This window comes from Chinchilla lanigera, unplaced genomic scaffold (assembly GCF_000276665.1).
Source record: "Chinchilla lanigera isolate Chin_1 unplaced genomic scaffold, ChiLan1.0 scaffold00146, whole genome shotgun sequence".
Lineage (NCBI taxonomy): Eukaryota > Metazoa > Chordata > Mammalia > Rodentia > Chinchillidae > Chinchilla > Chinchilla lanigera.
Window position 1 is genome coordinate 2917597 of NW_004955547.1, and position 24519 is coordinate 2942115.

At 46.2% G+C, this 24519-nt stretch overlaps 1 protein-coding gene across 1 annotated transcript; it reads right to left on the minus strand.

Moving 5' to 3' along the window:
• Positions 1-8557: 8557 nt before the first annotated feature.
• Krt5 (keratin 5, type II) lies at positions 8558-14358 on the minus strand. Its single transcript, XM_005411945.2, has 9 exons — positions 13702-14358; positions 12920-13134; positions 12106-12166; positions 11909-12004; positions 11607-11771; positions 11108-11233; positions 10530-10750; positions 9676-9710; positions 8558-9235 (listed from the first exon to the last, which is right to left on the minus strand). Exons 1-9 carry the CDS (start codon positions 14245-14247, stop codon positions 8931-8933), a joined length of 1770 nt encoding a protein of 589 aa, XP_005412002.1. The 5' UTR covers positions 14248-14358; the 3' UTR covers positions 8558-8930.
• Between the last annotated feature and the right edge of the window lie 10161 nt (positions 14359-24519).

The window sequence follows — 24519 nt, forward strand, 5'->3', positions numbered from 1 at the left end:
TATAGGTAATGATTTTTTTTGTAAGACAAAAAATACAGGCACCACAAGCAAAAATAGACAAACGAGATTATATAAAACTAATAAACTTCTACAGAGCAATGAAAACAACAGATAAAAAGACAACTCATAGACTAGGAGAAAAGATTTATTTGACAAAGGATTAATACACAAAACACAGATACAAGAGGTCCCCTGGTGTATAGGGACCAGACCATACTGCAGGAGGTACTCCTGTTCCATTTGTATATACAGCTATTCCACACCATTCTCTTTACTGCCTAAGATTCATCTCCAGTCAAATCAGTAAAGGCATGAAATTCGCACCGAATCTAGAGCCCTACTGTGAACTGCATCTGAACTGTGCTCCTTATGAAAGTCTAATGACTTTTAATCCGAGGTGGAGCTGAGTGGTAGTGCAAGCTGCAAATCCCTATTAACATTATCAGAGAGATTTGAAAGCACCGAGACCATAACAAATCAATTGCAGGCAGACTCATATCAAAGCCCTACCAGAGAGTGGAAAGTAATAAGCTGCATCTCGGGGCAAACTTTAAGCCAAAATTTGATACTTATTTTAGTTTCGTAAGGCCCATTCATTATTTACTTATCACTTCCATTCATGCCTCTTTCCCACATTGTGCATTTGAATCAGTCACAGTCAAACCCTAGCCAAAATGAGTGAAAAACAGTCCTCACTGGAGAGCTGATTTGTAAAAGAAGAGAAAAAAATCCATTGATGAGACAGCAGAAGACTGTAAGACTCCTGACAAAGAGGCTGCATTTAAAAGAAAATACCAAGCATCTTACTTCAACTACAGCTTCATTGCAACAGCTGATTCACATCCTCCAAGCCAGCTATATATTTGGCAATTGGCTATCCAAGACAGCATGAAACTCAAAACTGCTTTGTTGCATGGAGACCAAGCACACTGGATTACAAGGCAAGACTTTGGAGTTTTTCAAAAGAAAAAAAAAACCGTGTACAGAAAGAATAGAAGGCCACCACTTCATTATATGTGTCTGCACAGACAACATCACTGTTAGTGCTGACTACATTGCTAAAGCAGAAAGAATGACTATTATCAAGAAATCAACCAATAATAAATGCTGGCAGGGTTGTGGGGAAAAAGGAACCCTTCTCTGCTGTTGGTGGGAGTGTAGACTGGCCTGATTACATGGAAATCAGGGTGGAGATTCCTCAAAAAACTAGGACTAGAGGTCCACTTGACCCAACTATTCCCCTTATGAATATCTTCCCAAAGGAATTAAAAGCATCATACCACAGCAATATAAGCACACCCATGTTGATCATGGCACAGTTTGTAATAGCCAAATCTTGAAACAGCCCAAATGCCCAACAAATGGTGAGTGGGTAAAGAAGATGTAGGGTTTTTTTCATACAATGGAGTGATACTCTTCCATAAAGAAGGATAAGGATTGAGACATTCCTAGGTAAATGGATGCACCTTGAGACCATACTCTTAAGTGAAATAAACTGGACATACATGTGTAAATACTGCATTGTTTCTCTGGTGTGAGAAACTGAAAGTGTAAATAAGGACAAAATGTGTAATAGGCATTGTGAAATAGGAAGAAAATGTTTAAATGGGGCAGGGGAACAGGGTAGAAGGAAAGGAAAGAAGGGAAAAGGAAGAAAAGAGGAAACAAAGCATTTTATAAATGGGGAGGAGAGGAGGGGTTGGAGAGTAAGGGAATGGGAAAAAAAGAATCAAATTATATTATGTACAGGTGTAAATTCTCTATAATAATGTGATCATTAGGTATATCTAAAGTGTACCAATAAAACCTTATTGAGAAAAAATGCTTGTTTTTATGATATATTTTTCAGGATGCTGTGCATGAGAATATGTGTGCTTTTCTTGTCAAGCCACACCACACCTGCAGAACTATTCAAATTCTTGAATGACTGCATATCAGGGAAATTGAATCAGTCACTTTGTGTCGGCATATGCATGGATGAGTCGGTTGCCATAACCCCACAGCTTTCTATTTTCACTTTTCCTGTTAAAGAGGTTACTTCTGAGTGAGAATCTATATACTGTTTCATCCATAGAGAAATGCTAGTTAGTAAAAAAATGTCACTCGAACTTCACATTTTGCAGGACATGACTAAAATCATCCACCACGCTAATGTACATGCCCTTAACTCCTGTCTGTTTGAACAACTCTGTGAGGAGATGGACACAGAGAATACACTTCCTTTATACACAGAAGTAAGATGGCTTTTGAAAGACAGCTCATGGCCAGAGTTTCTGAATTATGAGAACCATTTTGGAGGATTTTTTTTTTAAAGAAAACCAGTCATCGCTATCAGCATATTTCAGTGATGCAAAGTGGTTTACAAAACTTGCATATTGTGGGATATATTCAACCTTCTCAGTGAATTCACTGTGTTCAAGTTGACAGATAAAGTGGATGCACTGAAAGCCAAACTGGAATTTGGGGGCAACAAGTGAATACTGGGATTTTTTTGACGCTTCAAACATTAAGAGATTTTGAAAGGGACTGAGCCAGAGACTACTTTCTCCCAGCTGGTGCATGACCACCTATCTCAGCTTTCAGAAGAGTTTGAGCATTACCTCCCAACCACAAAATGCCTTTGAACTGAGAAGGAATGGATCTGCAGTCCATTTGTGAATAAGCCAGATGAAATGACTTTGTCCATTTTAAAAGAGGATCAACTTCTTGAGATCATAGATAATGGTGACCTTAAAAGTGTGTTGAGATGACTCCAAATCTCCATACATTCTGATTAAAGGCAAGGAGGAATATCTTGAGATTGAAAAAAAAGCACTGAAAAGCCTGCTTACCTTTGCTTTTTAAAGCAGGGATTTCTACAGTGATAGCAACCAAAACAAGATTACAGTGTAGACAGGACTTTAGGTATCACTGTTCCCCATAACCCTCAGATGGTATCATCTGGTTGTAGGATTCTGATTCTGTATTATGGCAAGTGTATAATTTCATTATATACTACAATGTAATAATAATAGAAATAAAGAGCACAATAAATGTAATATATTTGAATTATCTTGAAACCTTGGGTCCATGGAAAAATTGCCTTCCACAAAACCATTCTCTGGTGCCAAAATGTTGGAGACCACTGATATATACAGAACTAAAAAAAAAAAAATGAAGTTTTATATACTGCTGATGGGATGTAAATTTGTACAGCCATTATAAAAAACAGTATGAAAGTTCCTCAAAAATCTAAAAGTCTGTCTACCATATGATCCAGCTATCTCACTTCTGGGTATTCAGCCAAAAGAAATGAAATCAATATAACAAGAGATATCTGAACTTTCATTTTTCCCCACCCTCATCCTGAACTTTCATTTTTATATAATACTATTTGCGATAGCCAAGATATAGAATCTGTCTAAGTTTCCATCAGTGCATAAATGGATAAATAAAATGTGATACACGTACAAAATGGATTGTCATTTGGCCATAAAAAAGGATAAAGTCCTATTATTTATGGCAAAATGGATGAAGCTAGGAGATGTTATACTAAGTGAAATAGGCCAGAGAAAGAAAGACAAATAATGTATAATTTCTCTTATATGTGAAAGCTAAAATAGGTCATCTCAAAGTAGGAAAGAGTGAAATAGTAGTTACTAGAGGACAGGAAGGGTAAGTTGAAAGAGGTTTAGAGGGAGTTGGATGATGGGTAACAGGACTGGGTAGGAACAATAAGTTCTACTCTTCTATAGCACAATAGGATGGCTATCATTCACAATGACCTTTAACACACTTTACGAAACACTAGAAGAGAGGAACTTGAAGGCCCCAAACATAAAGAAATGATAAGAAAATGGATGTACTAATTACATTGACTTGATCAGTACACATTGTATACTTACATTAAAATATCATACTCTCCCTCGTAAATATGTACAATGATTATGTACTTATTAAAACAAAAAATAAAAAAGAAAATCAGTAGAAATATTTTCTAATCCAAAAAAGCATGAAATGGATGTTAAAATCTCCAATAAAAATAGAAAATTCATTTATTTATCTTTGCCATCCTATTGGTTTTTGTCTTACATATTTTGATGTTCTGTTTTAGGTACACATAGGTTAAGAATTTTTATGTTTAAGTTGACCCCTTTATTGTTAAGTAATGTTCTTCTTTGTCCCTGATAATCTTCCTTTCTCTGAAGCTTGTCTTTTCTGAAATAACTACTTCAGATTTCTTTTGAGTAACGTTAACATGTTCTATCTTTACCCATCTCTTCACTTTTAATCATGTGTCTCTTTATAATTTAAGTGAGTTCCTTATAAATGATACATGGTTGAAATTGTTTTTTGATTACTTATGGCTATCTCTGTCTTTAAATTGGTTCATGGACCATTGGCATGTAAAATGATTATTGATATATTTGCATTTATATCATATTTGTTAATGTTTCTGGTTAGTGCCCTGTTCTTTTTTCCTGTTTTTATCTTCCACTCTTGTTCTGTTTTTCAAGGTTTATGATTCCATTTTCTCTCTCTTCTTGGGGTATCAATTCTCCCCCTCTCCTTTTGCTCCTCCTCCTCTTCCTTTTTTCTTCTTTTGGTGATTTTCCTAGAGTTTACAACATATATTTACAACTAATCTAAGTCTATTTTAAAATACTATACCACTTTATGACCACTGCAAGTTCCTTGTAATGATCAAGTAATCCTAATCCCTCCTTTCTGTCTTTTTGATCAGTATTATCATTCACTTCATTTACACCACGTTATAAACATCAATGACATTGTTACCATTATAATTTTGAACAAACTTTGTTAGATCAATTCAGACAAAAAAATTAAAGCTTTTACTTTGCCTTATTTATTCTTTCTCTAATTCTTTTTCTTTATGTAGATTCAAGTTTCTGACATATGTAATTTTCCTTCTCTGTGAAATACTCTTTTAGCATTTCTTGCAGGGCAGGACGATGGGTAAGAAATTCCCTCAATTTCTGTATCTGAGAAAGTCTTTATTTCTCTTTCACTGTGAATGTTAAGTTGAAAAGATACAGAATTCTAGGTTGGTGTTTTTTCTCTCAACCTTAAATATTTCACTCCACTCTCTTCTTATTTTCTTGGTTTCTATGAAGAAGTTGGATGTAATTCTTACCTTTACTCTTCATTATATATAACCTATTTTTTCCTCTTTTCTCAAGTTTTTCCTCTATCTTTGAGTTTTTGCAGTTTGAAAATATGCCTAGGCATTGTGTGCATTGTATTTTAATATACCCTCTTCATGGTTCTCTGAGCTTCTCTGATTTGTGGGTTGGTATCTGACATTAATTTGAGGAAATTCTCAGTCATTACTGTCTCCTGTATTTCTTCTGTTCCTTTCTCTATTTCTTTTCCCTTTAGTATTTCCACGTGTTCTGGCATCCACAGCTCTTGCACACTCCATTCTGTTTCTTCCTTAAGTCTTTTTCATGTTGTTTTCAGTTTGTGTCTGTTCTAGTATCCTGAAACTCAGGTTCTTTCTTCAGCTGTCCAGTCTACCAATGAGACCATCGAAGACGTTTTCTTTTCCTGTTACTGTTATCTCGAGTTTTATTTTGCATTTTTTCTCATTTCCCTTGCACAGCTAGATCAGACACTAATCAAGTCTCAGCTGGTTAGGCTTAGTTAAATAGCTCACCCAGGGGGCGGACTGTTGGAACACAAGCTATTTAGAAATGGTTCACTTTTCACTCCCCCTGCTGGAAGCATGAGGGGATTTTTCTCCTATCTTTGTGAGAACATGATAGAGATCCTAGAAGGAAAAGTCACAAAAAACGGATGCCCCTCCAAGCTTGGGATCGCCTGAAGTTTTAACTATCAATCTTACCCACACTGAGCCACCAGCAATTGGTCAGATACAGTTTAGGTTTTCCTATCAAGTTCTCATGAGATTACTGCTCTGATAAGGGGATTCTTTATCATTGCCTGTCTGTCTCTCCACTTTGAGGGGCAGCAGTTTGCTCTGTGTCCTCAATTCTCTGATGGATGAGGAAAAGTTGGTGCTTTCCATTTGTTCACCTTTAAATAAGTTCCCATGCTGGCCGCAGAGGGGGAAGGGTCTGGCTGCTAAAAGCTGGGGGAGGCTTCAGGGATTGGTAACCTCCCTCCCTGATTGTCATTCCCAAATTTCTCTACCACTAGGCTCTTTCATTTCTTGCTTTGATGTACAGTCTGGCTCTGCAGTCTGCTTGCAAGCACAGTCTTTGCACTGCCTGTGTGCTGCTCTGCGCTGGTCGCTTTGAGCTGTGTGACTGCCTGCAGGTACTCTGAGCCATGCTGTACTTTGAGCCGAGTTGCATTTGCGGAGTTCTACAGAGCCTTTGTGGTAAATTTACTGACCTGAGTCCAAAGTTTCAATAATTAGCTTTTAGGAACAAAAGTATGAGATTTCAGCTCTTCTAAAGGTGGCCCTGGGTCCTGTGTCTCAACCTACACTTATCAGTGCATCTCATATTGAATTGGGTAAACCAGGACTGATGCTAAACTCAGGGGAAAGACTGTTCCTCTGCAACTATTGGGTGTGTCTCTCAAGCACATACTCCTCCTCATTTTATGGAGTATTCCGGGAAGAGACTCACATCTTGTGCAGTATGTAATCCCACCAGGTGGTGGCTCTTATGGAAGAAGAGCAGTTACTATTAACACGCTGACCATAATCCTAGCCAGATGACTTATTAGGACTCTAGGAAATGCTTTGTAGTGCTGCTTCCTTTGTCTTTTTTGCCAATCCTTGCTCTGCTTAAATTTAATTAAGCTTGAGGGGTAAACATACATGGCACCAACAAAGGCAGTAACTCAGGTATTCTCACCAGGAGGCCCTTCACCTTAGTGAGGTTGATTTGAGGCTTTCTAGAAGATAACATTTATAAATATGAGTAGTACCAAAATGGGGCCAAAAACCACAGAGAAATGTGTGTGTGTGTGTGTGTGTGTGTGTGTGTGAGAGAGAGAGAGAGAGAGAGAGAGAGAGAGAGAGAGAGAGAGAGAGAGAGAGAGAAAGAAAGAAAGAAAGAACAAAATCTGAAAGAGAGAGGAAACAAAAACTGGAAACAGAAGTCCACCTCCACAATTTGATGCAATTAGAAATCCAAAGTATTGTAAAAGAATATATACATCAAAAAGACAAAAGGTATGCAGATTAACCCTAGGCCTTTACCACATAGGATCTGAATTTACATTCACATCCGTTGAAATACATTAATTGGCAAATCTTCATGGCCTTAGTCCATCCTGGAGCTCAAGTTACACTTACACTTGGGAATCTCAGTAAATTTAAATGAGATACCCATTATCTCAAAGACATTACTGAGTACAAAATAAAGAACAAATGGGTCTACCTCACTTTATTGACTTGCCTAAAACCCTGATGATCATACCCTTCCCTGAAATACCCCATGGTAAACATATTCAGCCAATGAGTAATAAATTAAATTAAAATTTACTTACATCCTTGGCACCTACAAGTTGGCTTGATAAAATTGGTCTCCATGGACTCCCCCTCAATTAAAATAGTAAATATACTCAAGTGAAAATTAAAGCAGGACCTTCAGGATGAACCCCATTATATGGGGTCTACTTAGAGGGGTGATTATACACCACTGTTTCTCTATTCAGCAAACCAATGTGGCCTATTTTTAAACTCAGAAAATGAATGGTGCTGGATCATCACAACTTTAATGCCATGGTCACAGCTATTCATCCTCAATATTATTGAATCACTGACTTACGCAATTCATACTTGGAAAATACTGCCTCTTTCAGATTTGCTAATAATATTCTGTCCAGTGCCCATTTCAACCACCTTCACTTTTGCAGGAGTACAACCTGCCTTTCCCAGATGTCCACAGAGCATCTTAACAGCCTGGTCACTGTGTGCCACCTTTGATCTTGTCTGCACCTGACTCTCCAAGAACACAGACATGATATATATGGATAAGACTTCCTCCAAAGAGATTCGTTTTATATACACACATTCAGGGCATAAACATTGACAAAGAACCTCACAAAAGCAAGGCATGCCTTGCTGCACACACAGGGTAATGACCTGCCACTTCAGTTAAATTTCTGAAATTACATGGTAAACTGAGGACTGCTGCATTGCTGACAGTGTCAACAGCTATTGACCCTCTCAGTGTCTACTATATTAGAAGAACCCCAGTGTCTTTTAGACCCTTTGGGGTTCTGAAACCAACATATTCTTCTTTTATCAATGTTACCTAAGGCAATTTATGCTGTTACATACAAATTGCTCCATGTTAAATGGGCTCCCTTCAACAAAAGGCTGTAAAATCTCTCCACAGTTCAAAGCAATATACACCCCTTTGTGTGCACTGCAGAGATTCCTTCCTGGCAGAGGCTTCACCAATCTCCTCTCACATCTCTTCAAGTCCCTGGACCACCCCTGAAGGCCAATTGCACTTGAAAGTTTTCCCACACTCTGTGTGAGTCATCACAGGAATCAATCTCATCTGGACCGACTGACCCTCATGAGGTCTCTAGGTTGATGGCAGACCTAGAAAAAACAATTCTGCACCAAGGCTTATATTATAAAAGCATTTTATTGAACACGCTCTGGAGGTAGTCAGAACCAGGACATGACTTGGGTGGGTGCTGGGGTGCAAATTCTGTTTTGATGGTGTAGAGACTGCAAAACTTTGGATTCCTGTATCACGAGGGGCTATGCTGTGGGGACCAAAAGACTGACTTGAAGCAGAAGATGGAATTGTGATGTGGGAGATAAGAATAAAGGAATCGGGTCCTTCTAGGAATCAAAGAATATGGCTCTGCAGTAGGCATGTTCTAGACTACTCTCCAGAAAAAGAGAAAACTTGGATTGGGAGACTGTCTACAAGAGGTGACTCCATGAGCTGGGCGGCTGTCCTCAGGGGACAGTGCTTTGCAGCAGGCTCTTTTTAGCTCTTGAAGGTCCTCCGGGAGGAAGAGGTGGTGGAGACAAACTTGACACTGGAACCACTGCCCCCACCACTACCAAAGCCCACGCCCACCCCTCGGCCACTGCTTGAGCTGAAGCCGGAGCCTCCCACACTAAGCCCACTGCCGAGGCCGACACCTCCACTGCTGCTGGAGTAGTAGCTACTGCTGCCACCTCCACCAAGACCACTGCCAAGGCCTCCACTGAGGCTGCCGCCAAAACCACTTCCACCGCCAAAGCCACTTCCACCGCCATAGCCAGAGGACATGCTGTTTGTGACAACCGCTGTGGAGAGAGAAGAAGTGGTGTGACTAGTCAGATTGATCCTACATGGACAGCTTATTTAATCCTAATGTGGGTGTACTACATCTGGTCTCTTTTACAGAGTTACAAAAGGGGCCTAAAAGAATTACATCATTTACTGATGGTCCCTGGCAGCAGGCTGGAGAATATAGGAAGCAAGGGATGGTGCTGGGTATTCATGTGGAACAGGTTCCAACATGTATGTGATACATAGCCTAGCCTTTAAAAGATAAGACCTGAGCTACATTGCTTCATGCCCCAATCTGTGTTCTGTCCCCTCCACCACTGGATTCTCACTGAGTGCATTAAATAGTAATGTATTGGGGTGTGGCAAGTCTGGAGTCTAAAAACATCAGGATCCTGAGTTGGCACCAAATATCCCCTATTATCATCATTGTGAATGTCTGCTCAGAGTTACTTACAGATGTTGACTGGTCCAACTCCTTCTCCACTCAGTCTGAAAGAGAAAAAAAATTTGAAATGAGAAATTTTTTAAAGTTCCTAAAAGATGGCATTAGTCTGTGGCTAATTCCCTTAAATTAGACTAGACTAGATTATATAAGATTAGATTAGATTAAATTAGATCTCATCCTAAAGCCAGGGGTCTGCATGCCCAGAAAACAACTCTAGCTGGAAGAACGGGTAGCATGCTGGAGGGATTTTCCAGTGACGCAATCCTAGTTTAGAGATAGGTAGTCAAAGGAACATAACTCACATTCTTCTCCACCCATTTTATAGAAAGCATAAGTAAGAGGTTGTGGGAAATATGAATATGTATGAAGCAAGTTTTGTCTCTAGGATCTTACAGTTTGTGACAGAATTTGGCCTACACAGAATTTCCTCAAACAGAAAGTAGGTCAATGGCAGTATCAGAAGACTGAAGAAAATAGTTTGAGAATCCAAAGGTAGGTGAATCCACTGGAAGAACTATGAAAGCTTTTCTAAAGGAAGGGGCACTTGAAGGATCAGGAGGCCAAGGGTGAGTACAGGTGTGGTGTGGATATTGAGGTCTAGAAAAAAGCCTGAGAGAAAGGAGAAAGGGGACAAAGTTCAGGGCTCACTTGTTGAGCTGCTTATTTGCTGGGAGAAAAGGCAGCACCCAAAAACGCTGAGGGTGGGGAATAAAGCAGAAAAGTGAATTGAGGCCTGCAGTGTACCCATATGTCAGACAGAAATCAGTGCAGAGTGGGTAATTATCATGCACAAGACAGCAGTGTTTTTTACACCCTCAGTGGAGCAGCTCCGCATTATCAAATGGCCCACAGTGCCAGCTCACCTGCACTCTTCGCCCTCCAGCAACTTGCGGTAGGTGGCGATCTCCACATCCAGCGCCAGCTTGGTGTTCATGAGCTCCTGGTACTCGCGCAGCAGCCGGGCCATGTCCTGCTTGGCCTTCTGCAAGGCATCCTCCAGCTCTGCCAGCTTGTTCCTGGCATCCTTGAGGGCCAGCTCCCCACGCTGCTCGGCATCAGCGATGGCGGCCTGCAGGTTGGCGCACTACAGAAGGAAAGGAAGAAAGAGTGGGGACAGTGTAGTAGCTGAGCTGGACCTGGAGTGTTTCTTTCTGAGAGTCTAGGCAGTCAAACAAAACCCTCTGGAGCTCAAGTGAGAACCCAGTGTATCTGTCCTGGTCATAATGGTGGTGGAAAAGGACAACATTGGTGCTTGCTCCAGATCTTTCTCTCTCTCTCCCTATTTCTCTCTCCCTCCTTCCATCCCTCCCTCTCTCTCTCTCTCCCTCTCTCTCCCTCTCTCTCTCTCTCTCTCTGTGAAACACACAAAAGTAAAGCAAGCTATGTCTGCTATTCAGAGCTCAGGCCCCTTCCTCCTCATCCTCTTTCGACCTCATCCTACCTGCTTCTTGACATTGTCGATCTCAGCTCGCAGCCTCTGGATCATGCGGTTCATCTCAGAGATCTCATGCTTGGTGTTGCGGAGGTCGTCACCATGTCGGCCAGCTGTCTGCTGCAGCTCCTCATACTGACGACACCAGACAAAAAAGATACAGTTTATATGAGGGTCAAGAACACTTTCCCCAAGTTCATAGGCAAAAGCCGCTGAGAGGTCTCAAACAGTACAGTTATTTGGGGTCTGGGACTGATTCAGCTTTTTTCAAGGTGGAACTGGTCTTCAGTAATTTCCTTGCTAGTGTCTTTGCTTTCCAAGAGACACTGATGTGAAATTCTTGTTCAGGTTTTTTAGTTTCTGAGGAAAATGTATACATGCTTCTTCCTATAACTCATCCCAGCTGGTCTCAGCAGGCCACAGGAGCCCCATTCTTAGCATTGTCACAGCCCGGAATCCTAGGCATAGGTGCATCCCCGCAGTGAGGGGACTTTTCCAGAGCACCCACCTTGGTCTGGTACCAGGACTCAGCTTCAGTCCGGCTGCGATTGGCGATGTCCTCATACTGGGCCTTGACCTCAGCGATGATGCTGTCCAGGTCCAGGTTGCGGTTGTTGTCCATGGACAGGACCACAGAGGTGTCGGAGACATGTGTCTGCATCTGGGACAGCTCCTGCAGGGAGATTTGAAGTCAGTCATCTGATTTTATGTTATTTAATGTCAGTTCCAATTGAGTCTTCCATTTATTGTGGAATGTTGACTCAAGAAAAAAAAGAATAACTATCCACATGAAAAATTTAGGTGTCTCACCGCATCAAAGAACATCTTCATGAAGTTGATCTCATCCATAAGTGCATCAACCTTGGCCTCTAACTCCACCTTGCTCATGTAGGCAGCATCTACATCCTAGAGAAACAGGTGGTTGGCACCAAACAAGGACTTAAATGACTCCACCCTCGGAACAGCCAGCATAGCTTCAGGCTACCGTTTCCACCACCCACACATACCTTCTTCAGCATCACAAACTCATTCTCAGCAGTGGTACGCTTATTGATTTCATCTTCATACCTGGTTGTAAAAGGGACAGGAAGTGTTCATCAAGGAATGAAGGACGCATGAGGGATCTTTGTTGACCAAGTTCATGTGGGTCTGCTCTTATACTGGGAAGAGGCTTCTCACATCTCGTAAGTACAGAGGGAGCAGACATGGTAATGTGAGCCCTAGGTAAGGTCCTCACCAGTTATGCTGCCTTCTCTGTAACTACCTGCCACATACTCATTTTATTGTCACCATAATTGAGTTCCTTCAAGATGTTCGTATAGCAAAGCTGTGCTGTTTCTTCCTAGCTCCACATCTAGCCACTTTCTCTAGCACTTTTGTTAGCTTTAAATGCTTTTTAGAAAAGAAACAAAACCAAAAGCTAGCAGGCCACTAGCTAATTCACATGACTAAAAAAAATCCTGGAGCCACCAAGCTAGGTTAAATCATCAGTTCCTGCTTTGAGGGAAAGCCAGCAAAAGTTCTACAGTGTATGTTAAGTGCATTGGAGAGGGAAGCCCCAGAGAGCAAGGATTAATGATGGCACTGAGATGGTACCAACAGTGCCAGCTTAGCTGTTAGCTAAGTGCCTTACAGAAGAGCTATGTGCTAGAACTTTCCAAACATGGAGCTAGATTTAAAAAAAAAAAAAAAGTACTGTAGATATCCAGCGAAGGTATGCTTCTAACCCATGGGGAAACCAGAAGTGAAAGTTTGGTTACAAAGTTTATCTGATATAAAGAAGATATCAGTTTCCCTGTCTCCACCTATCCTTCAGCTTACTTGTTCTTGAAGTCCTCTACCAGGTCCTGCATATTCCTCAGCTCTGAGTCCAGGCGGCCTCTCTCCCCAACGATGGAGTCTAGCTGTCTCCTGAGGTTGTTGATGTACTGCTCAAACAGAGGATCCAAGCTCTGCTTAACGGTCCTGGTGCCCTGCTCCTGGAGCAGGGTCCACTTGGTGTCCAGAACCTTGTTCTGCTGTTCCAGAAACCGCACCTGGACAAGAGCACAGTGTAAGGACAGAGAAAGTAGGACTTCCTGCTCCAGTGACCAGTTCACCGTTGCATCTCCCAGCTCATGCTGCTCCCCACCCCACACATAAATGTTCCTGTGTGCAGTGCCCTCCTCAGCCTCAAGGAGAGGTCCAGAATAGGGCACCCAACCTCAGTCTTCTTGGGGAGACAGGACCCTCACCTAGGCCAAGCCAGACCAGGAATGGCCACCTGGAGCATGGTCCGGTGTAGTGGAGACTATGAATGATCTCCAGCTGCCCCCGATAAACACATCTGCCTTCCCAAGCAGTCCTCCCTCTAAGTGGTGTGCAGAGCTCACCTGCCTGTCCACCCAGAACCAAGGAGACCTTACAACCCAACCTCTGAATGGGAAGAAATAAGACCCTGCCTTCCAAGCTGCAGGTCTAAGTGAGAAACAAGGCCCCTAATACTGCACACAGAAGCAAACAGAAATAGCTACAAACATGAAAATGTCTGGCACAGCCTGAAAAGCCTTCTGTCTTCCCCCAGCTTCAGCTTTTACTCTAGACTCCTAGTGGGTGTCTCTTACCTTGTCGATGAAGGAGGCGAACTTGTTGTTGAGGGTCTTGATCTGCTCACGCTCCTCGGTCCTCACCCGCTGGATGGTGGGGTCGATTTGCAGGTTCAGAGGAGTGAGGAGACTCTGGTTGACCGTGACCTCTTGGATGCCGCCAGGGGGGCACACGGGGAAGCCAGCGCCCCCATAGCCACCACCGAAGCCAGCTCCGCCACCGAGCCCAAAACCACCACCAGCTCCACCGCCAAAACCAAATCCACTGCCGGCTCCGCCTCCAAAGCCGAAGCCGCTTCCAGCACCGCCACCAAATCTGTTCCTGAAGCCGCCGCCACTAGCACTGATGGAAATCCTCTTGGTGCCCCCCAGATTGTAGAGGCTCCGGCTGCCATAGCCACCCGCTCCACCAGCAACCCCAAGGCTGACCCTGCCACCAACGCCACCCCCGGACCGAGACACAGAGCTGAAACTGGTGCGAGAGACAGATGGGGTGATGGCGGAGGCTGTGCTGAAGGAGCGGCTGCCCCCGCTGCGGAAGGACACGCTGGACTGGCGAGACATGGTGGCTTGTTCCTGATGGAGCAAGAGTGCGGGGCACTGGCGGGCTGGAAGGTGCTGGAGAGAACAGAGCTCAGCAGAACACGGTGGGTGGCTCTGTTATCCTGGAACGGCAATCCCCCTTTTATCCCCTCAGAAGTGGGATGGGCGGGAGAGCTGTCGAGCTGTGTGAATGATTAAGTGGGCTGGGCATGCCTGGGGGGCAGCTGTGAGCTCACCGGCACACCTGCACAGTGTTCCGAGGCAAACGCTTTCTGGCAGGCTCTGCTTAGTTAGAAATAACCTTGCCTCACAGCACTGATCACTTGGCAGGACCTCGGTGACAATGCCAGTGAGTCTCTCTTCACCCTGGGGTCTGGGGGTCTGTGAGCTGCCCAAGAAGGTGCCAGAAAACAAGGGGGCATTTGCCCATGGCCTCTGTCCTGGGAATTCTTGTAGGACCAGGCACAATGTCCACCGTCTCAGCATGGTAACCGCTATCCTGCCAGCTTAGGTGATACTATCCACCAGTGGGAGACAAAGCAAGTCCCCACTGGCAACAATCTTTTCTGCTTACATTTTACTAGGCAAGAGTTTGCCATGGGGACTTCGGCTCTTGGCAAGTTAATCTGTGGCCGTATGTCTTTAGCACGAGCCAGCCGGAGAAATGGAGTCTGTTCCTTTCAAGTGCTACTTCTTTCTTAGAGAAGATACTTTATCCCTGAGTCCACTGGGCAGATTTGCCTGCAAGGTTGAGGCCAGAAAGTCTCTCTGAATTGCTAAGCTCCAGAAACAGAATGTGGGATCCCGCTGCTTGCTGTAAAGCACTTTGTCCTCTTCACAGCCAGGTCTGTCCCTCCACAGCTCTTCCTAACTCAGTGTTCTGTGTGCCACTGACCTTGTCCTTGTTCTTTGGCCTGGACAGGGCCCTGCAGGGGCTTAGCAGAGCCAGGGGTCTGTACAATTCCTTACAAAACGTCTTGACCCTGGGCTGGCAGACAGTCTTCAAGGGGAGCTGTTCTGCTGGCTCCCCCAGCCCCCAGGTGTGTTCCAGCCAGCTCTCAGTTATTCCACCAGGGAAGGAGTGAGTCATTGTATCTGTTGATACAGGCTGAAGGCCGCCACAAACACATACCTGCAGGAGCTTCTAATCTCATCAGGAACATGTCGAGAATCCACCGGCCTGTTACAACGGCAAACCGTCCTGTTCTGAGCAGCGGGAATCACAGTGCTTTCTCGGAGCTCCAGCCCAAGGCCTCTTTCAAGGCCAAGGGAATGAAAAAGGGAATTCTAAGTCTGTGGATTGTCCTGCCAGACAGACTAACCAGAATGAGTTTAAGGGATCTTGCAGCTAGCATAGCAACATACCAATTGCTTTAGGAGAGCTCCTAGGTGCCCATAGCCAAGGCAGTCTTGATTGTGGCACCAGAAGAAAAAAGGGAATTATGGTTAGATTTTAGCAAGCTCTAGTCCTAAACCACACCTTCTCTTTCTTGCTGCAGACTTGAGTGAGGATCACCTGTCTGCTTCCCCCAGAGACAAAAACTGGATCCTCAAGCAGGGTAGGGCTGGGACTACTAGGAGCTGAGCTTTGCTTTGGTTGGAGTGGAAGGTGGGGGTGCACTGGGACAGATTCAAAGCCCCAGGGTTGAAGCCCATGTTCTCAAAAGCAAAGGAGTCAGGATCCAGCCCAGGCTCAGAAATCTGGGCAGGGCATGTGGTTGGCCACAAGGAAGCCAAGGCTGTGGGAAAATGACCCCAGTGCTGGGGATCAGCTGGGATGATGATTGCTCACTAGAGGGCTGGGATGAGAAGGCAGCTGATAGATAATCCCAGCAGACAGACAATGGCCAGAGCTGGCCTTACAGGTTTTGGGCAATGAGGTTTGGCTTACTTCCCTGCCTGGAGAGTTTCTGAGACCCTCAGAGATGAATTTTATTGAATTCACCAATTTTACACTTGCTGTGTTTTAAAGAAGAGATATGAGCGTCCTGAGATATACCGGGGGCTTCAACCCTGACAGGACAGGTCCAAGCTAGAAGCAACTGTCTGGGGCCCCATAGCAGGAGCTTTCCTTCTTCCCTAAAAGAGTATTCTCAGGACACATCCTGCTACAGTCAGACAGGTCCTGGGTACAGTTGCCACTGCCTTTGGGAAGACCCAACCCCTCCTGAGACACTGGGACATTCTCTTCTCCCCATTTGTTTTTCTTATGGTTGTGCTGTGTAGTAGGAGGACATGGTGGGACAGGAGTGCATTGTGTCCAGTCTGAGGATCACTGCCATGTGCCAAGCTCAGATCCAGGTGCCAGGGACAGTGGTGTGTGTGTGGCAAGTAACTGTAGCAGGGAGTATTATGTGCCTCACTCAGAAGGAAGCAGCACTCTGTCCCTTGGACTTTGTGGAAACCTCCCCAGCAGGCAGGACAGGCCCTCCCACCATGTCAGATCTGGGCAGATGTAATGAATGGAGCCCTGTGGGAAGCCAGGCATCAACTCCTCTATAGCAGGGGATCCCACCCTAACCCAGAGCCCACTGTGGCAGGCAAAGAGAGATTATACTGAACCTCAAAGCTCTGCTTCTGGGCACCCCACAGGGAGTTCCTGAGACTTGGTCAGACACAGTACTTAGCTTCTCCAGGCACTGTTTTCCTTTCAGCAAGCAAGTGCAGGCTGAGGGTTCTCTCTAATGGCTGCCCTGCTGATCTCCCCATCAGAGAAGGAGGACACAGGGCTGCTTCTCTGACCGCTCCCACAGAGGCATGCAGGGAATGGAGACTGCAGCATTTTAAGACAGCAGGCCTGGAGGAATATCAGCTCATGGGGGAGAAGTAGGTAATCCTGCACCACCAAGCCAGCTCCCTCTCCTCGAGGGAGGTGCACTTAATAGAAGATAATAAATAGGACACCTTCAGTAGAACATAGTTTTCCACATGTCCTCTAGGCTCACCCCAATGGTGTAGTCCCCAGGGTTAGGGGACTGTGCACCACCCAAACACTCAGCACAGCCTTTCTCACTGGGGCTGCTCCACAAACCTTTTCTGAATGTCACTGTTAGGTAGGGGTTATCTCCCTGCTCTCCTTCCCCTGGTCTTCACTTGAGCTCTCCCCAGCTGTGTGCTGAGTCCCATCTGCTCCGTGTCTGGGTCTATGTCTACAGAGAAAGTCCTTGTCTCCTTCAACCTGGGCACTGCATTCCTCTCCCTGTCGTCCCGGCAGGACCGGTAGCCCTCATGTCCTTCCACAGCCCTCAAGCCCCACCCCAGGAGAGGAAGAAAGCAGTAGTGTCTTCGTCTTTGCAGCTTTTCTATCCCATGCGTGTTCAGCACAAAATGTGGGGAGCCATACTTGAGGCATGAGTCAACGTATTCATTGGGCTATGGTTGGCAGTCCCATTGGGAGCCTGGAGCCAGATTCAAGGAATGGGGAAGGGCAGATGGAGGGATGTGCCAGCCCCACACAGCTCTTCACAAAACCCTACCCTCGGGGAGGAATTGAGGAAAGCATTTTTTCTGCCTCCACCCAAAGCCATGGGAATTCTGCCCACACCCCAACTCTGGGGCCCAGCTTTGATCTCAGCAGGATCCTCAGAATCTCAGGGGCTTGAAAGTAGGAGCACAAGTTGCTCTATGGACCTAGAGAGTTGGAGGGAGCCTTGACCAAGACTGCATTCTATTGCTGAACCCCACCCAGCCTCTCTAGGACTCTCAGCCCCCTCCAAACAGGTTGGAGAAATGCAGCTGTCCAGAAGTAAAGCATCCACTTAGCCTCAGCTCAGGTGGGCTTGGAAGGCACCCCTGGCTGCCATTATGGGGGTCATAATGACGAGTGAGCCTGACCCCTTGGAACTGAGTTTCCTCTGCAAGTGTTTCACATGAACTGTGGGCCACAGCACAGTACAAATCTTTCAGCCTTGCCTTGGGCCATGACTTGGTCCTAATCCAGGCCTTGAAATGTTATGGAACTTTGGACGTATTGTTCAGGCTCTCACTGCAGTTTCCCCCACGACTCACAGACGCAGAAGGAACAGGGCCTGGGCTCACCACAGGGGGACACAAAACAGGTTTTAATACTGAGCTGGCTCGGGCTCAGCAGGAAGGGTGGGGCAAAAATGCAGAAGGCTGTGGGGATCAGCCTGGGCCGGAGCCCTCAGATTTAGCAGGCGATTGGCACTGGTGGGGCAAGAGCTGCGGAGAAAAGCTCTCAGCTTCCCTCCAACACGCCCCTACAGGTCTGGGGAATGTTCTTCCTTCACTTGGAGGGTATTTTGCCAATAACTTACCAAGTCTTTGAAAATTCCTCTTATTTGATTGAAACTACGGGCTAGAAATCAACAAATAATTAGTCAGAGGGACTAAAAAAAGAATATACCTATAGAGCAAAAATCTCTGGGCTTTCCTTCTTATAAAGGGTGATTTTAGTTTTTATACAAACACTTATAGAGGAATTACTGTGTGCCCGGCACTGTCCTGCAAAATCTATCTATAATTGTACCTTGCAAAGAAGAACTTTTACCGCTTATTTTGCGTTTGTGCTGGTACACATGAGGGCACGAGCACTCTGAGAGTGTGGTGGTTACAGCCTTTCCTTCTAACGGGGATGCACACACACTTCCTTTGAACCAGGCTGTGTCCTGCCGGTGTGAGAGGCATGGAAACAGGCCTTTTCATATCCTTACCCATCCACCATGACCCTTTCCTCCTTGCTCCTTTCTACTCTTTCCTCAGAAGCCACAAATAAGAATGGGAAGACAGAGGCAGGACCGGAGCTGCTTCTCCTCAGGGCTCCTGTTTGGTTCAGCACTTCCTCATCCCGAGAGGGCAGGCACAGGAGCCAGTCTTGCTTCCATCTGGCTTCCCTTTCTACTTTAAATGAGCTCTAGTCACATGGGACTGAGTCAATACAGACAGCAACAATAAATGGTGAAGAAAAGGAGATGAGTGTGTTGAAGCTGGAAATGATACTTTTCCCAGGGCTGTCCTCAGGAAACATTAACTTAGAGTTTGAGCAGTTCTCAGAGCAAATAGATACCTTGCTGGCCCCAGTCCCAGCCTCTATGCCCTCTCAGCTCATGCCTCTACACCCACCACATTCCACCACCCTCTGCTGCTGACCTTGGTCACTGTCCATTTGGACCAGTCATCAACCTCAAGGATTAGTGAAAACAAGTTAAGGCTTTTTCCAAGGGAGACACAATATCCAGAGCAAGAAGAAAGGAGAACATGCACCATGACTTGTAGCAGTCATGGAATTGTGTCTTCGTTCAACACATGCGTTTTTGAGCAGCTGTGGGGTACCGTGCAATGGGCACTTCTAGACTCTGGTTGTGTGTCTCTGTAGCATTCCCCTGTCTCCTCCCTCAGGTGCTAGATAAAGACAGATCTCCTGCCCAGATCTCCTTGCCATGCTCGGGAAGATAACTCCTACTACTTGGCTAGTGTGATGGTTAATCTTTGCTGTTAACTTGACTAGAGATGCCTAAAGTCACTTATGGGTAGGTCTGTGCGGGTGTTTCAGAGAAGATCAGCAGGTGCTTGGCAGAGTGAGTGGAGAAGACTCACACTGAATGACAGTGGCACCATCTTGGATGGGCTGGGGGCTGAGATGGACTGAAAAAGGGGAAGAAGGGAAAAGTTCAAATTCTACACACACTTGACCTTTCTTGAGTGACAGCATTTTTGCTGTTGTTGTCACCCGTAGAGGTCAGATCCCGGATTCTTCAACTTTTGAAGGTAGACTTGGACTAGTGACTCTCTAGGAAACTCCCAGGTCCTCAGCCTCACACTGGGGCTGTATCATTGGTCCTTTGGTTCTAATGTTTCCTACTTCTTTGACTGAGCAGCTATTGGCTTCTCTGGTTCTCCAACATGCATTGGCAATTGTGGGACTATTCAGCCTCTGGTCAGGTAAGCTAGTCTAAATCCCCTATTCTAATTCATACAGTGACATGACTGACAGTGTAAAGGCTTGGTCAGAGCCTCCTGGTGGGCCTGGTTTCAGAAGATCTCTGTCTCCCTCAATCCCAGTGATCCATCCAGAAGAAGAGGTTGAGTTCAGGTGGGTGAAGATCAGCCCTAAAGTCTTCAGCAAAGTGGGTCTGTCCATTGCCCTGGGGTGTCCTTCCTGGCCTCAGCAGGTCCCATGGATTTCCCACCCCAAGGATGCAGTTCTTAGTCCCCTTCAGACAACCATCTCCTGAGGTCTGTGTGGATGCAGGTGCTGACTGGGGACTGTCAGAGGTGACAGTGGTTTTACAGCTGTCTACTTTTCCATTTTCCAAAGCCCTGACAACTTCTGACACTTTCTGGAATCTTTCCAAGGAAGAGATTGACCTCTCACCTGAAGTCAGTGCCAAACCTTTTGCAACACCAGAATACCAGGTCCCACCAATCTGTGGGTAGCACTGAGTACAGATAAGAAGACAAAGAGATAAAAGAAATGTTTCTGCCTTGCCTGCTTCCCCTTCCCTCATTCCACTTGCTGATATAAGGATGTGGCAGGCCTACAGGCAGCCACCAACCACCACTCGTCTCCCTTCTGCCCTGTCATCCAGCCTGGAACAGTCTCTTGGGACAGTCTCTTTCAGATGGCTAAAACATGTCCCTTGACACCTCAGCGATGGTCCAGTCTTAGCCCAACCTGCAGCTGTTCCTTCTGTTTCTCATCTCTTCCAAACCCACAACCACTTATGGCCAAGACACATAAACTGAGCACTGTAGAACTTTGCTACGGATGAGCAGAGGCGAGGTCTGAGCAGAGGAAGGTCTGAAATGGGATGATCCAGCCTGAGTGATGTTTGGCAGTTTTTATCCTTTGACATGAGCTAAACTACCCAGGGACTTCATAGAGATTCACCAGCCTCTTGCATGAGGCTTCTCACTTAGAAAATAAATTAACCCCATTTCATTCAGATATATACACAGGCCTGGCTTCCTTCTACTGTTCTTTGAAGCGAATGGCTATTGAGCACTTACTGTGTACCCGGCATTGTGCTAGAATTTAACACACCTTGCCTTATTTGCTACTCACATTGTCTGTAGGAGAGGAGCCTTCTGGGTTATCGTCTCTGGTTTCCAAGACTCAGAAAAAACTATACCTTATCTAAGGTCACAAGGCTAATAAGAGTTAAGACTAGAATTTGAATCCAGGTCTGGCTTCTCCCAGTGTCCATTCTCTCAACCAGCACATAGCGGCGGAACTGAAGGAAACTTGAAGAGCTCAGCACCCTCATAAGCTCCATCAGCGGACTACACAGCAAAGCCACCCCGCAAAAGACATAATTCTGGGACACCACTGAGGTCGCCAATACTACAACACCCTCCACAAGATAGAGCTCTCCGAGTCTCTAGATCTATAAGGCCTGAATGTCTCTTCTCGCCTGTCTACCTCCCCAGGCAAGGGCCCTGCCAAGGAGCAAACAAAAGCTCCATTCATTTTGACCCTCCCCACCCCCACCCAGCCCTGCTTCCCTCCTGAGCTGCCCACTTGGAAAGTCCCAACCGGTTTCAGCCTCAGCCTGAGGGCTTGTCCTCTCCATCCTCCTCTGCCCCCTCCAGGCCAGTCCCAAGAGATAGCCTCGGTGTCCAGACTAGAAAGGCACTCAGCAGCCACTGATGCCTTGCAGCCAGGCAGCATGATTTGTCTATTCCTCTTGAGCAGTCTCCAGCCGCCAGCTGACCCAGGCATCCCTGAGGGCTGGGCCCCCTCACTCGCGTCAGCCGTGGCCTCCTGAAGATTGGCACACTGCCCTCAGATGAGAACAATAACGTGTTATGGTCTGCAAGACCTCACACATAATATGGCTTCATTGTTCTGAGTCTGGAAAATGATCTCACACTAACCCTGAGAACCAAGTCATCCCTAGTGCCTCTGCGGTGCTGGGCCCTCCTTTGCTCAAGAATACACCGTAGCTCCCACTCTTGTCATACGCTCAACTCCTCAACCCTCTGGGTCTCCTTTCCTCTCCACTCTTCCTACCATTTATCTTAGACAGAATAATGGCTCCTAAAGATGTCTGCATCCTTATTCCTGGAACCTATAAGTATGTTAGGTCATGTGGCAAAGGGAATTAAGGCTGCAGGTGAAATTAAGTACACTAATCAGGTGACCTTAAAACTGGGAAATTTTTCTAGATGATCTGGTTGTGCCCAGCATCATCCCAGGATCCCTAAAATGTGAAATAAAGAAGTAGAAGAGATCAGAGTGACGTCCTGGGGAAGAACTTGAATTGCTGTTGCTGGCTTTGAGAAAGGGAAGAAAGAGGCCACGGCCACAGCTTGCGGGAGACGTCCAGACACTGGGCAGGGTCAGGAAGCAGATGCTGTCCAGAGCGTCCGTGAGCGCAGCCCACCAACGCCCTGGCTCTAGCCCAGAAACACTTACTGCAGACTCTGGCCGCCATATCTGTGATTCAGCATCAGCCAAGGGAGTCGGCTCTTCATCCTCCACGTGCAAATCGCCTTCTCCCAACTCCAGTGTTTACTCCTCTGCCTCTCAGCCCTGCTGCCCCCCCTTCTTCCTAAATTCTTCTCCTAAGCATTCCCCTCTAAAAGCTGCCACCCTGCAGGACCACTGTTTGCCCCCACAGACCTCACAGAGCTGCATTTTGTCCCGGCAGGCCTGGCCCCAGGTCTGGGCACAGTGGAGAGCAGCCTCACCACCTGCTAGGACTCCTTGGTTGCTCTGCCCAGCATCTCTGCATTTGGGGTTTTGTCAGCCAGCCTCAGACTGAGAGGGCTATGCCTGACTCCTACTGACCTTTCCCCCACACCGCTCCGTGTCTGAGCCGGCATGGGCTGAAGGGCAGGCACCGTGCTTGCTCAGGCTGAAGTCAGAAAGTGCTTGAGCTGGAGACTCACCTCTGCTACTCCCAGCCCTCATGGGAGTGACCGAGCGAGCCCATGCCTGCTCCCCTGCTGTCTCCTCTTATAGTGGGGTCCAGGCCTACTTGGTGGAAATGCACCCCCCTTGCCAGCCTCTTCCTGGTGTTTCAAGAGGACTGATCTCTCGGCAGGTTCATTTCTGCACCAGCTTTGTGCACTTTGTGTCCTTCCATCACCCACCAGCAGAGGTGCTCAGCCTGGTCAGGGCAGAATAGGCAAGAGGTCTGTTTTCAGGGAGGAATCTGGCTAGTGAAGCCTGGGTCTGTCCTTCCATGTAATACCGTAACTGGGATCTTGCTGAGGACGTTGAATGGTGGACAACCAAACCCCCCTCCAACTATCAGAACAGGGCCATCCAAAAGGAATGGGCTTCTCCATGTTTTCCAGGAACCATGGCTTTCTTCTTGACAGAGAACAGGGAGAACTGTGTGTTATGATCGGGACAGGCTCCTCCTTGGAGATAAGAGAGGTATGGCTAATAGTTTCATCTCATCATGACCTCAGCTGTCAGTGCAAGTTCTAGACAGTCTTGGACCTGGAAACAGCTTTGGGCTTCTCAGCATTCTGCCCTCCACTTCACCCTACACCCTCAGAGGGTTTCCACACCTGGGCCCTCCTCATGGCCTCCAGGGAAAGGAGCACGGCTGGGTTATGGCTCTGCCTCTGCAGGACACAGCCCCTAATGGAGTGAAGGTCACAGACCGAGTGGTGCCTTGAGTTTGTTTCCCAAGGACATCAATCCAGCATGGGTATTCCGACACCCAAACATCTGCTCAGACCGCCAAATTGGGCTCCACCTCATGAGTCAGTGAGGGAGACTCTCTGAAGGCCTGGAGCACCATCCTTTACACCTACCTCTGTCAAGGATCAGAGCTCCAGTTCTAGCTCAGGTCAGCCAGTAGGTTGACCATGTTTTTTTCTTCTAGTCCGCTCAGGTCCAGCCTGCAGCTGTTTTCTAGCAACAGGAATCCTGAGATGTCTCAGGCCAGATCTGCATCCCAATCCTCCTGAGGGGTAAGGCAGGAGCACCTTCTGTCAGCCTCCACTTCCTGCTGTCATTCATCCCACCCCAAATGCAGACCTGGCCTTCCACCAGCCTGGGGTCTCCCATCAGACCCATGGCTGGACCCAAGGGACAATGGTCAGACAGCTACCCGATTCCAGACCTCACTCTGACCCCAAGAGCACGATGGCTCCATCTCCCCACCTCCTATTAATGGGGAGTCTCACCCTATTTGCAGGGAGCAGGGTGGGTACCTTTGTACCTTTGCCCTCACTAGACACCAGCCTGGGTGCCTCTTTAGGAGAGGAAATTCATGGTTTGGTGGAACTATGCAGAAGAAAACCTGTTCACTCCTGAAGAATGTTTCCCCAGGGGGGTGCATTTCTTATCTTCCCTTCAACTCTGTAGATCGC